At 41.7% G+C, this 12,554-nt stretch overlaps 4 protein-coding genes and 1 non-coding gene across 5 annotated transcripts; 3 read left to right on the top strand and 2 right to left on the bottom strand.

The window, feature by feature from the left end:
• K450DRAFT_230315 (uncharacterized protein) lies at positions 1-2,384 on the top strand. The gene is made up of 9 exons (XM_051587231.1): positions 1-216; positions 414-595; positions 667-771; positions 838-917; positions 977-1,070; positions 1,141-1,418; positions 1,478-1,690; positions 1,757-2,160; positions 2,234-2,384. The coding sequence occupies exons 1-9, from the start codon at positions 93-95 to the stop codon at positions 2,305-2,307; spliced, it is 1,554 nt and encodes a 517-aa protein (XP_051447004.1). The 5' UTR covers positions 1-92; the 3' UTR covers positions 2,308-2,384.
• K450DRAFT_230313 (uncharacterized protein) lies at positions 2,317-3,243 on the bottom strand. Its single transcript, XM_051587230.1, has one exon. It carries the CDS (start codon positions 3,226-3,228, stop codon positions 2,461-2,463), a length of 768 nt encoding a protein of 255 aa, XP_051447003.1. The 5' UTR covers positions 3,229-3,243; the 3' UTR covers positions 2,317-2,460.
• A 1,304-nt stretch (positions 3,244-4,547) lies between these two features.
• K450DRAFT_t36 lies at positions 4,548-4,621 on the bottom strand. Its single transcript has one exon. It is a non-coding gene; the product is annotated as a tRNA-Val (tRNA).
• A 2,813-nt stretch (positions 4,622-7,434) lies between these two features.
• K450DRAFT_298338 (uncharacterized protein) lies at positions 7,435-10,352 on the top strand (the record flags this gene model as incomplete). The annotated part of the gene is made up of 5 exons (XM_051593685.1): positions 7,435-8,010; positions 8,083-8,215; positions 8,296-9,337; positions 9,419-9,922; positions 9,989-10,352. The coding sequence occupies 5 exons, from the start codon at positions 7,435-7,437 to the stop codon at positions 10,248-10,250; spliced, it is 2,517 nt and encodes an 838-aa protein (XP_051447002.1). The 3' UTR covers positions 10,251-10,352.
• Positions 10,353-11,003: 651 nt separating this feature from the next.
• K450DRAFT_269780 (uncharacterized protein) lies at positions 11,004-12,482 on the top strand (the record flags this gene model as incomplete). Its single annotated transcript, XM_051592938.1, has 4 exons — positions 11,004-11,045; positions 11,117-11,197; positions 11,271-11,596; positions 11,663-12,482. The coding sequence occupies 4 exons, from the start codon at positions 11,004-11,006 to the stop codon at positions 12,480-12,482; spliced, it is 1,269 nt and encodes a 422-aa protein (XP_051447001.1).
• Positions 12,483-12,554: the final 72 nt, after the last annotated feature.

Genomic DNA, 12,554 nt, shown 5'->3' with positions numbered 1-12,554 from the left:
AAATAAAATAAAAAAAAGCCGGTCAAGGGCTGCCAGCGCATACCACATAATAACCCTATCCCCTTTCGCGACACCTCCTAGAGACTGTCACTATGGAACAATCGCAAACCGACCGTGTGCATTTCGGATCCATAGAGGCGGAGGAACGACGTCGTAATCAAACCCGAATGGCTGTTGATCAAGACGATTCCACCGGAATCAATCTGGAAGATCTATGTAAGTTAAATTGAGTGTTAGAATGCTGACTTCTTCCGGCTACAAGAGCGCCATATATTTGCCCACCTGAAGAAGCTACTCCTTGCTTTCACAACAACAGTGAACAAGGAGTGGCGACCATTACTATTCTTGTATATTTCGTACATATTCTGACTATACCTAATAACTGATCATCCCCATTTACCTACCCATAATAGCCGACGAAACACACTATGAACTATCAGGATCATCCCAGGTTGTTCGAGAAGAACAAGACGCCGTTGTTGAGGAATTTGAGCGTCGTGCTCGCGCTCGTCAGCTCGCAGTCCCAACTGACGATGGACGTGTTCGCGCACGGCTGCGCGAACTAGGCGAACCCCAGTGCCTCTTCGCTGAAGGCGTAAGCATCCTTTTGTTCACTTTTACTATAACTCGGAACCAAATCAAGCTAAATATTTTTTTAAAATGCAGCCTGGCGACAGACGTGATCGTCTTCGCTATTTACTCTCGCAACGGGAAGGTGCAGGAGAAGCCGAAGATGAGGAAATGGAGAGCGTCAAATCTAATGAAGAGGAAGTGAGTAGATCTGGCCTTATGGTTTTGTGTAAAGATCAGAGATGTTAAATAATGACTTTAATGTAGGCTGAAGAAGAGTTTTTCACTCCCGGATCACAAGAATTATTGGAGGCTAGGCAATGGATAGCAAAGTATTCCATTCCAAGGTATAGTGCGATGCTACGTGGACTTCATTACATTTTTTTATGACTTACATTCTCTATAGAGCGAAAACCAGGATTATACAGCATAAGGCAGAACAAGACACCCCTATACCTTCACTCAGAAAATCTAGGAAGGAACTACATGATCGTTTAAAGGTAATAAGGATGGCCCATATTTCCGAAAAATTTACATTAATCTTAAATGTGCCTAACCACGTCCTTATAGAACTACACAAATTGGTCATCCCAACTTGCAGACGACCGACCACTTGCTCAATGTGCATTCAGTCCCGACTCATCCATGGTCATCACTGGAGCTTGGTCAGGCTTGTGTAAACTATGGTCTGTATCTAACAGCGAATGTATAAAAACGTTGAGGGGACATACAGATCGTATTGGTGGAGTTGTATTCCATCCGCAATCAACGATATCGCAAGACAAAGCCAGCTTGAACATTGCTACTGGTGGTGCTGACTCGAATATTCACTTATGGAACTTGGAAAGGTAAGATCTTGCTTTGCCCTTTCAGTTTTTGAAGATTTGTACTAACCACCATTTTTCAGTGAAACGCCAATGGCAACTATGAGTGGACATGCCGGTCGAATTGCTAGGATAGATTTCCATCCTTCTGGACGGTTTGTTGGTAGTGCTAGCTTTGATGGGACCTGGCGTCTGTGGGATGTCGACACCACTCAAGAATTGTTAATGCAAGAGGGTCATTCTCGTGAAGTTTATGCTCTATCTTTCCAAGGAGATGGATCACTGGTTGCCAGCGGGTAAGTGATTCTCATGGATCCGTCACGTTTAAAACGATATTCTCACACCTTGAAATTTATCAATAGCGGCTTGGATGCTATTGGAAGAGTATGGGATATGCGAACAGGAAGATCGTCCATGACTTTACAAGGCCATGTGAAAGATATTCTGGCTCTAAGCTGGTCTCCAAACGGTTACCAACTTGCGTCCGGAAGTGCTGACAATACAGTTCGGATATGGGATATGCGAAATTTGCGCAGTATCTACACCATTGCAGCTCATCGCTCTCTTGTCTCCGATGTCAAATTCTATCGTGGTCAGCCTCCAGTCTCAGGAGCTATGGATACAGACCTCGCCAATCATGCAGGACAATACCTTGTTACAGGCGGCTATGACGGAAGCGTCAAGATATGGAGCGCCGATGATTATAAGTTAATCAAAAGCTTGGAAGGACATGAAGGCAAAGTTATGGGCGTTGATGTCTCAAACGGTACGTGGTAGAACATGATTGCTGAAACTTCCTGATATCGATGATCACTGACACCCATTTTGCTCTTGACTAGATGGAAAATACGTTGTCTCTTCTGGTTACGATCGGACGTTCAAATTCTGGGCCGACGAGAATATGGCCGTATAGACTGACTGTAGATACTTAAACACTAAAGCAAATGATTTATTAAATGGAAATGTAGCATTCATATAATTCTTGACACATTTGAATAATCAGACAGAACTACGGATGACACTTCATTCCATATCTATAATCATACTGCACCACAGTAAATATGCATTACCACAGACTTACGGGACGATCATACACAGTTTTGAAGCTGTCTCTTTCTTGGAGACGCGCCCAGTATTCCGCCAATCGTGATCGACTTTGAATTTCTTGTTCATGCCCAATCTTCACGAGCCGTGCTAACACTGGCGTTGCATGGGCATCCAACAAGGAGTAGTCATTTTCCTTGCTGAGGAATTTTCCGTACGTCAAGTTATCTTCAAAGGCGTCCAAAAGTGCACGAAGTTTAACCCAGTTGGCTTGTACGGCTGCAGGATCCAAGATATACTTTGACTTGTTACCATATATTTGAATACGGGTTTCATACTGCTCCCGTAATTCTGGATGGAGCTCCATCTGTCGCTTGACTTCATCGACATTCTTCTTCACGACCGCTTCTTTAGCCGATCTCTCTTTCTCCGCCTGTTCAGGAGTGCTCACACCAAAGCAAATTGCGAAATAGCTGATATCGTACAAGGACGCGAGATCTGCGATGACACGTGAACGAGCAGATGATTCTCCAGGCAAAAGTGATGGTGAAGAGTAATGAGACTCCAAATACATGCTGATATCCAATGATTCTGTAAGTGTCTCGTCTTGAGATACATAAGCAGGTACTTGGCCTTTAGGATTGATCTTGATATAGTCAGGTGAAAGGTTCTGAAAATGCTCCAAGTCCACCTCGTTGAACTTGATATCCTTGATTCCCTTTTCTGCAATCACCATGCGAACCATGGAGGAGTATAGAGACGCAGGTTTATAATAGAGTACAGCAGTCATATTTGGTGTGAGAGGTGAAAAAAGAAGCACTGCACTTAGAATTGGCGTTTGCCAGTTTTATACGCTATTTTTTAAAGCCAGCCATTTGCTGTCATCATTTGAAATTTGTTGCTGCCCAACCGATGCGAGGCAGAGTGTAAGACGCATCCTTTGTTTGTTTTTTAGAGTAGCTTCCTCTTGAATATCCTCTTTATCTGATATTGACACCATCAAACTTTCAAGTATTCTTGAAGTTTTCATTGTCACACATTTTGCTACGATTAATAATCCACCAATGATCTGATCTCAGGTCAGCATATTCATGGCTCTGACGATACCAAAGCGCAGCGTAAACATCAGATTATCTTTCATCTTTTGCATTCTCTAAATGAGCAACTTTTTCTTACAATAGGCTTGGGCAATCTGGTATAGCAATGGATTTTGCAAATTTATTTCATTTTTTTATCGATGCAACAACAGGCTACAATGCCAGAATGGGGAAAGGATATGCCAGAGAAGAATAAAATTCTGCTGTCATGGTGGAAATATTTATTTCTAAGAATTGTATATTGACAAAGCCTTCAGCGATACATCTTCTCAATACACATCGTCCTTGTTATTTTGAACCTGAACATAAAGTCTTCGACTTTTAGCTGACCTTTCAAATCTTCAGAGTATTTGTATATTTGTAACCATGTAAACTATGGCGGATTCTTCTTTCTTTTAATAACATTTTTTTTTTATTTCTTATAAAATGAGTGGCCAGTAGTATAATACACCAGGGAAGATTTTTTTATAGAAGAAGATAAATTTTCCCCACTAATATACAATTATTTCATTGCTACCTTTGGTAACATTGTCATTCGAGCATAATCAGAGCGCGTTTCCAAAAGATATAGACTATCTATATTTAAATTGTAGGCAAAGAGCAACGATCTCAAGTGTATTACTCGTAACGGTAGCGCTTCCACCAGGTTGCCTTTACCTCCAATCTGGAAAGCTCGAGTATATTTGAGACTGCGTCTGACTAAGTTTAATATAGATGTCATGCGCTCTCTAACTCTTAAGTACTAATTTTCTTCAAGTTTGACTGTCCAATCAATATTTGTGTTGGTGAGCAAAGAGGAGTAGCATAACGGGACACCAATACTGAGAGTTCACCTAGCACACCAAAGCCACATTTCGCTGTAAAAAGTAAAATGAGCTACTCACACTGCAAAATCCAAAAAAGCTACTAATGATTGTTAGAATGACAATCCGTCGTTCCATATTTTAAAACGACAGCTCTGAGACAGCCGCAATGGAATTTGTATTAGAGATACGTACAAAAATCAAAAAAGTGATTTCTGCCGGATTCGAACCGGCGACCGTCTGTGTGTTAGACAGACGTGATAACCGACTACACCAAGAAATCGTATTTTAAAATTTGGACCAGATACTTTTATTCAATTCAAAAGTAAAACGTAATAATTTAGTTTGTTGTCCTGCATCTCACTGTAGCAACATATGAGTCATGAAACCTTCTCCTGGTGGTTCTCATTTCTTTTAATATTTCAATAAAATTTTCATATATGTGTCAATAATATTCGTTGGTCAACACGAAATATGAGGATTGTCCCCAATATACAACAGCTGATGTTGCTGTTTACCGATATGCGCAGCATATTTTTCTCCTTTCACCTAAAAGGAAAGTCGTATTTTCTCTTTAGACTTATAGATCAATAGATTTTAATTATCTATTGCTTTGAAGCAGGCTCTAATCAAACTGCATAGATTCTTGGGAGTATCTCTGTTTACATTTCGCCCGACGAATGGTCACAAACCTACTATTGGCAATTACGCACCCATTGAAAGCTGAAACCGAGCTGAAAAAGATAGAAGCTTTGTACTTCCCTGCTGGTTACTAAGCGATGTAAACTACATAAAGGACACATAAGACAGGACAATAATTGTATTCCTGCTCGAATACACAAGATAATGCGAAAGGCAACTCCAATACGGCAGACAAAAGACGGACATCGGAATCCCGGATGTAGCCTACGCGCAAGTTGTGGAGACATAGACCTACTTTGTAGAAAGCTACAAATGCTAATAAAGCAGTTTAAACTAATGAACTACAAGCTATCAAATCACTCCCAATATTAATCACATTCATCTCAAAGATCTACGCAATGTCATGTTTGCAGAGGAATCGGCACCGCCATGAGCATTGCAAAACGAATTAGACGATCTTGCACTTCATGTCCGAAATGAGCACAAGCCGGAAAAAAATCATCATAGTTAGTTATGGAGAGTGTTTTCGCTCATAGCGCTTAGTCTATTTTTTTTTTCCAATCTTTAACTTGCTAAAGGGTTGGTAGCTTGCTTTTGAGAAGCGAATGCGGTCATTACATCAAGTGTTATTAGAAGGAAGAGAGATTGGCCAACTGGTGTATTCCACTAGCCAAACAAACTTGGAAACAGAATATGAAAACGCGGGAAATCAAGCCTCCACTGTAAATACTACAGTAAATAGCAAACCGCCGCTTTTTCAAACCCCAACTTTACTCAACCGACAATGGCACTTTCGCATCGCCTCTAATGTAGTCAAACTCCGCTGATGGATGGTTAACAAAATTATACGTCGGATCCCAATGGCAAGAAGAAGTGAACTGAACCCGGACCAAATCGATCATACCCGGCGAGCAAAATAGCAGGCGTGATAATTTGGAAGATATATATAACAATATATAACAATATATCCAAATGTGTTTAGGAAACCTACTGACAGCGATAGCAGCTCTCAGGATATGAAAAGAAAGCCTAGAAGAAGAAGCATTATGAAAGAATTGGATGCGAGACATAACTTCTAAGACTAAACCTTGGTAAATAATATTCGGTTCTGTCTTTAAATTCTGCAACTTTATGATGAAACCATGATTGAATGTGGTTTATAACATAAAATCTAGTCGAAAGCAAGGTAATCTAATTGCAAGTAGCAAGCCTGGAATTACGCGAGGTAATATCAATGATGGGACACCATAACAGCATCAAAGGTGGTATTGCAAAATTGCGCAATGGCCAAAGCTGGCAGTCGCTTTTATGTCATTAGTAGCCTACATAACCTCAGCGGTTAGGATTTAACGAATCTGATTGTGAATGCGTTACGGAGGATTTCAGCTGCCAATGTCCCGAACAGTCTTAAAACCAAGTGCTACTATGGTCAAGGTCACTACCAACCATACTGAAAACCTCCGACCAATACACTAAGTTAAAAACTTCCTCGTGACGCTTAAATGGTGTGATGGTAGCACTGTCTTTTAGGTGTATATGGAAAACACCATATGGCATGCTTCTCAGGGCTGCTTTCCGAGTACTAAAATTCATAGCTTCACTTTGTATTGTTTCTTTCAAATGGTCGGTTTCTGCAAAAGCTTGGATCATATGTCGCTAGAACTTGAAAGAGCGCCGCTGTGCTGTGTAGCACCTCCAGCATGTTTGTCCACTTTCTCAGTAGTATGTCGGTAACACGAGAGTTCTCCGAGAAGCAGTTTCTACAGCGCGGCCTGCACAAGATATGATTTCACTGGTAAATAAGCATCACTAATCCATTATTTGTTTTACGTTTGTATAGACAATCTCTTGTAAGGCGGCATGTTTCTCAAAGCAGCCGTGTAGCAATGAATTGTGAATTAAAACTCATTGCATATATAGAAAGTAGCACCCTCTCGATCATGCGAAAGACTAGAATTTCGGTACTTTGTGTTAATGTGATACGATAGTGGGGCAATGCAGCCGGAATATATCCATGCTGCATCCATTTTGGAAAATTTCCCGAACATTTGTGAAATTAATGAACGCCAGACACATTTAATTTCGTGAAACTGAGGTGTGCCACCCGTGGAACGGCCTGATCGTTGCTTCTCCCCACAGCGTGATGACTCCGCTGTATTAGATAATATAACACTGGATGACACAGTGCATGATACCCTTTCTATGCTGTGCTCGTGAACTGATGATATATGGAAATAAGTCGTGTGGGAGTGAGAACGCTGTTATGTTACAAATGGATATTGTGGCATTTGCCATGCGTCCTGGCTGTTGAAGCTGTAACATTCGGTTACGTATATATAATGGGATTGCCACTTATCACACTCAAAGACATTGTGATTGAAGATTGAAGTCTACTCTATTTCAGGCTTGGTGAACTACCATATTCTAGCATTATCCTGAATAGCAAATCCCAGCATGGTTTCAATTAAGACTTGGGCCTATACCATCTTGGTCTCCACAGCTGCAGCAGCTACTCAATCCTATCAATATTCTTGGAACAACGCACAAATTGTAGGCGGTGGCTTTATCCCAAGTGTCGTCTTCAGTCAAGCTCAAAAAGATCTTATATATCTTCGTACAGATATCGGTGGTGTCTACCGATGGAATACTACAACAAGCAGATGGAACAGTTTGTCCCAATGGGTTGGCTCTGATAATTGGAATCTATTGGGTTCCGATGCGCTTGCTGCTGATCCAAATGATGCATCCCGTGTCTATGTAGCTGCTGGAATGTATACCAATTCATGGGATACAAATAACGGCGCCATCTTGTCTTCAACCAATCAAGGAAATAGCTGGCAAGTCAACCCTTTGCCTTTCAAGGTCGGTGGCAATGATCCCGGTCGTGGCACTGGTGAGCGACTTGCCATTGATCCCAATTTGGGAAGCACTCTATTTTTCGGAGCTCGTAGTGGTCATGGTCTTTGGAAGAGTACTAACTATGGCGCAACCTGGACAAATGTTACCTCTTTGCCTAACACGGGACCATATGTAAGATTATATTTTCTTCAATATAGCTTATTACCATCATCCCTTGGATATTAGCTGAGCCAATTTTCACAGGTTTTCGATCCCGTTTACTTCACCGACCCTGTCGGTATTACATTCGTCACATTCGATAAGAGCAGTGGTACATCTGGTTCAGCTACACCTACTGTATACGTAGGAGTCGCCGACAATACAACCAGCAATATCTGTAAGTGACGTGATCCAGTTTGAAATGAACTTTTAGCATCACCGAGAATTAATTCACTGGTTCTTTCATTCATTGCTCAGATGTCACCAAGAATGGAGGTACTACCTGGAGTGCTGTTTCTGGTCAACCTATTAATGGATTCTTCCCGCATAAAGGTAGAATAAGCTCTGATGGCTACCTTTACATCTCTTACTCAAACGGCGTTGGCCCGTACGACGGTTCCAATGGTACACTTGCCAAGTACAACACTGCTACAGGAGCTTGGACCGATATCAATCCTTATCCCAGCCCTTATTTTGGCTATGGTGGTTTGGCTATCGATGCTACCAATCCTCAAACAATCATGACAGTATCCTTGAATTCATGGTGGCCTGATGCCATTATCTTCCGCAGTACCAATGGCGGAGCTAACTGGACGCAAATATGGGATTGGACAAGTTATCCCAGTCGAAGCTACCGATACAGCATTGATGATTCTGCTTCACCTTGGTTGACTGCTCCCGATGCAGTCGCGCCTGAGCCTACCATCAAACTTGGTTGGATGATTGAAGCTCTTGAAATTGATCCTTTCAACTCTAATCGTATCTTCTGGGGCACAGGTGCTACCCTGTGGGGTTCCAATAATCTGAAAAACTGGGATTCGGGATCCACTATCAACATATCAGTCATGGCAAATGGTATTGAAGAGACCTCCGTTTTGGATTTGCTCAGCCCTCCTACTGGCACTGCTAATCTTTACTCTGCGGTGGGCGACATTGGTGGTTTTGTCCACACTGATCTCACAAAATGCCCAACTGCTGCATACAGCAGTCCATCTTTCACTTCAACCACTGGTATGGATTATGCTGAAAGTTCACCCGCATTCATGGCCCGCGTTGGTACACCTTCTCCTTATGTCGCATTCACTTATTCTTCTGGTAGCAGCTGGTATGCTGCCAGCAGTGTCCCAAGTGCTGTCACAGGTGGCGGTATGATTGCAGCTGCAGCAGATGGTAGCTCTGTAGTATGGAGTCCAACTGGCGATGTCGTCTATTATAGCACTACAACTGGATCTTCTTGGACAGCGGCTTCTGGAATTCCTTCTGGTTCAAGAATAGCATCAGATCGTGTTAATGGAAAGAAGTAAGTTTTGTCACAATCCTATGCATACCTGATAACGTTTAGTCGACTACTGTAACTAAAGAAACATTTACATTTTCATAGATACTACGGATATTCTGGCTCTACTGTCTACATCAGCACTAACGGTGGAGCAACCTTTACCAAAACCGCAGCTACTGGGCTTCCTAGTTTGACGGCTGGAACCGATAAAGCAATCAAGGCTGTTCCTGGCATTGAAGGTGATGTTTGGATCGCTGGAGGAACAGGTGGCCTCTTCCATTCTGTCAATAACGGCACATCATTTACAAACATGACAGTTGTTACATCTGCTGTTTCTGTTGGTTTCGGTAAAGCTGCTCCTGGTTTGACCTATCCAGCCATTTACATTGTTGGAAAGGTCAACGGTGTGAATGGTTTCTTTAGATCAGATGACACTGGTGTGACATGGGTTAGAATCAACGACGACCAACATCAATATGGAACCGCCAATCAAGCATTGACCGGTGACCCACGTATTTATGGAAGAGTTTACATTGGAACAAATGGTTTAGGTGCTGTCTACGGTGACATCGCTGGCGCTGTGACAAATAGCACCAGTACTCCAACGTAAGTTCAATTTTAAGAACTGTATAGTTCCATGTTACCATACTAATAGTTCTATCAACATTACAGTACTACTACGGTGTCAAAGACTTCCACAACTCCCGTGTCATCAACATCAACCACGACTACGACCACATCAACCACTACTGTTTCCAAAACAACAACATCAAAGACAACTACAACCACCACAACGTCCGCTACACCTACTTCAACTGCGTCATGCATAGCTAAGTATGGTCAATGCGGTGGTTCTAACTGGACTGGCGCAACTTGCTGTGTATCAGGAAGCACTTGTTCTCTGCAAAACCCTTACTACTCACAGTGTCTTTAAATATTCACTTTAGTTTGGTTAACGTCTAGTGCCAAGGTAGTAGAATGCTGTTAAGCAGATTTACAATAATTTTATCAGTAAATAAAAGCACCAGAATTGGCGCCTTTACTTCGCAATAGTGCTTGCTGTCATAATGTCCATTGTCGTTCATTTTAACTATTCCCGGTTGCATCCCCTTTTTCTATGCCAGACGCACGCTTATTTCATAGATAGTTGGACGAATGACTTTTTTGAAAACGAAGCACTTTCAAGTAACTGATCTATAAAGATATTTTGGTGCATAGAAAAGAAGCTATTACGAGGGATTTTCGCCGAGCGTTGCAAAATAGCTGGTTTCATATCAATTACCATTCATGTCAATGGGCATTTCAGACCGCAGTAGGGTTCAATTGTGTGCTGAACCTGGATTGAAACACCGACGGTCACTTTGATGTGTAGGAAAAGTCATCAGCGCCATGCTCTCAAACGTATCTTCTCTCAAAAAAGCTAATTTAGAATATCAATGCATATAGCAAAATATGCAAAAGAGAATCATGACAAAGACATAGAAAACTGGCTCGTAGGAAGCCAGTTTCCAACATTTTGCCAATTCTGTGGAGGCGGTCATTGTTATACCTAATCTACACCGGAGCTTGAATAGCAATTGCATCATTCTGCCCTGAAATGAGTGAGTTCAGGCACTACTTTGTTCCGTGATCTGATTTTACCAGTCCCTAGAGAGCTCTTCTTCTTATTACTAAACGCCAGCTAGAAATGTTGTTGGAATTTCAGGAGCTACTTCTAGCTTCGTTCCAAGTAAGAACGTCTATGCGTTTTGATCTGTATATCAAGCAAATTTCATGAACCTAACCATCTTGCCGTCGTAGTCTATCTCACAAGTAATGATAGTTGTCTTCCTCGGCTGGATACTATCTCGTCAGGGATATATCACAGATAAAAAGCAAAAGGTAAGTCAAAGAATGTCAGATGTTTCAGATAATGAATGACATACATCACACTCACATTTTTATGGTAAATTAGTGGCTTGCTCGCTTGAACATGAACTTCTTTACACCATGCCTTCTGTTCACTAGAATGGCGCCGTCTGTAAACCCGGCAAAGGTATTGGAACTATGGATAATACCAGTACTGTATTTGAGTTTTGCCATCATATCATATGGAGTAGCTGTTGCCTTTGCAAAGGTGGCGGGGCTCCGCAGGATGGAGAGAAACTTCCTGGTTGCCAGCACCATTTTCAGCAACACAAACTCGATGCCAATCGCTGTCATAACAGGAATCGTCTCTAGTCAAGCCGTTCAATATCTATACTTAGACGGAGCAGATACCAAAGAAAATGTGATGGCTAGGTAAGAGAACTCTCTATAACAATCTGTCCAAGGCTTTGGATGTGAAACCATCTAACATTTTACCAGGAGCGTATCTTACATCGTTCTGTTCGGTCTTTTCAGTAACATTCTTCGATGGTCATACGGATATTCGCTTTTAAGAGGAGAAGAAATTCCTTATAGTGTCGACAAGTCTAGTTCAATAAATCAGCAGCTCACCAAGGACGATGTCGCGATAACACTCGGCAATACTGATACACTTGCCACAGAAGCGAATTTTACAAAGCCAACAGAAGCGACATATTTGCTTGGTACTAAACAGGCGCATCATGCGAAAATAAAATGGTCCAGTCAACTTCGTCAGATGGGAGCAAAAATTGCAAATAGTATGACAAGGCCGTTATCAGCAGCTCTATTAGCCTTGGTTGTGGGATTCATCCCATCACTTCAACAGCTTCTATTTGCGAAAGATTCCTTTGTATATGGTTCGATCATCGTAGGTCTTGAGAACTGCGGCTCTGCATCAGTTCCCCTTGTGCTGGTTTGTCTAGGAGCTCAGCTTTCTACGATGTCATTTGTACAGAATGAATACGAATCCAAAAACGTAGTTACTTTGGCAGTCATTGCTAGAATGGTTTTCAGTCCACTGATATCTATAACACTCGTAACCGCGATACATTACTACTGCCAAGATTATATTGGAATTGCTGCAGATCCAGCCTTTTATGTGGTTCTTGGTTTATTATCAGCGATGCCAACAGCTATTAGCTTGACCCAGATCGCACAAGGTGGCCATTGTGAAAATTTACTGGTTCGGACCCTATTTTGGGGTTACGGAATCCTTTGCCTTCCATTTTGCATGTTGATTTTACTGGTACTGTTGACAGTTCTGGACTTGATTCGATAGAGGCTACTTTATAAACTGGATACCCTGTATATACTTTTATATTTCCACTTTGTATATTAAAGCTTGTAATAA

This window comes from Umbelopsis ramanniana (genome assembly GCF_025399195.1).
Source record: "Umbelopsis ramanniana AG unplaced genomic scaffold K450scaffold_12, whole genome shotgun sequence".
Taxonomy (NCBI): domain Eukaryota; kingdom Fungi; phylum Mucoromycota; class Umbelopsidomycetes; order Umbelopsidales; family Umbelopsidaceae; genus Umbelopsis; species Umbelopsis ramanniana.
This window is presented reverse-complemented; position numbering and strand designations above follow the sequence as displayed.

Bases quoted from the DNA above. Each gene is read 5' to 3' on its own strand.
- K450DRAFT_230315 (XM_051587231.1), top strand. From the start codon at position 93: ATGGAACAATCGCAAACCGACCGTGTGCATTTCGGATCCATAGAGGCG. The intron at 772-837 runs GTGAGTAGATCT...ACTTTAATGTAG, and splicing joins TCAAATCTAATGAAGAGGAA to GCTGAAGAAGAGTTTTTCAC. The intron at 1,419-1,477 runs GTAAGATCTTGC...ACCATTTTTCAG, and splicing joins CACTTATGGAACTTGGAAAG to TGAAACGCCAATGGCAACTA.
- K450DRAFT_230313 (XM_051587230.1), bottom strand. From the start codon at position 3,228: ATGACTGCTGTACTCTATTATAAACCTGCGTCTCTATACTCCTCCATG.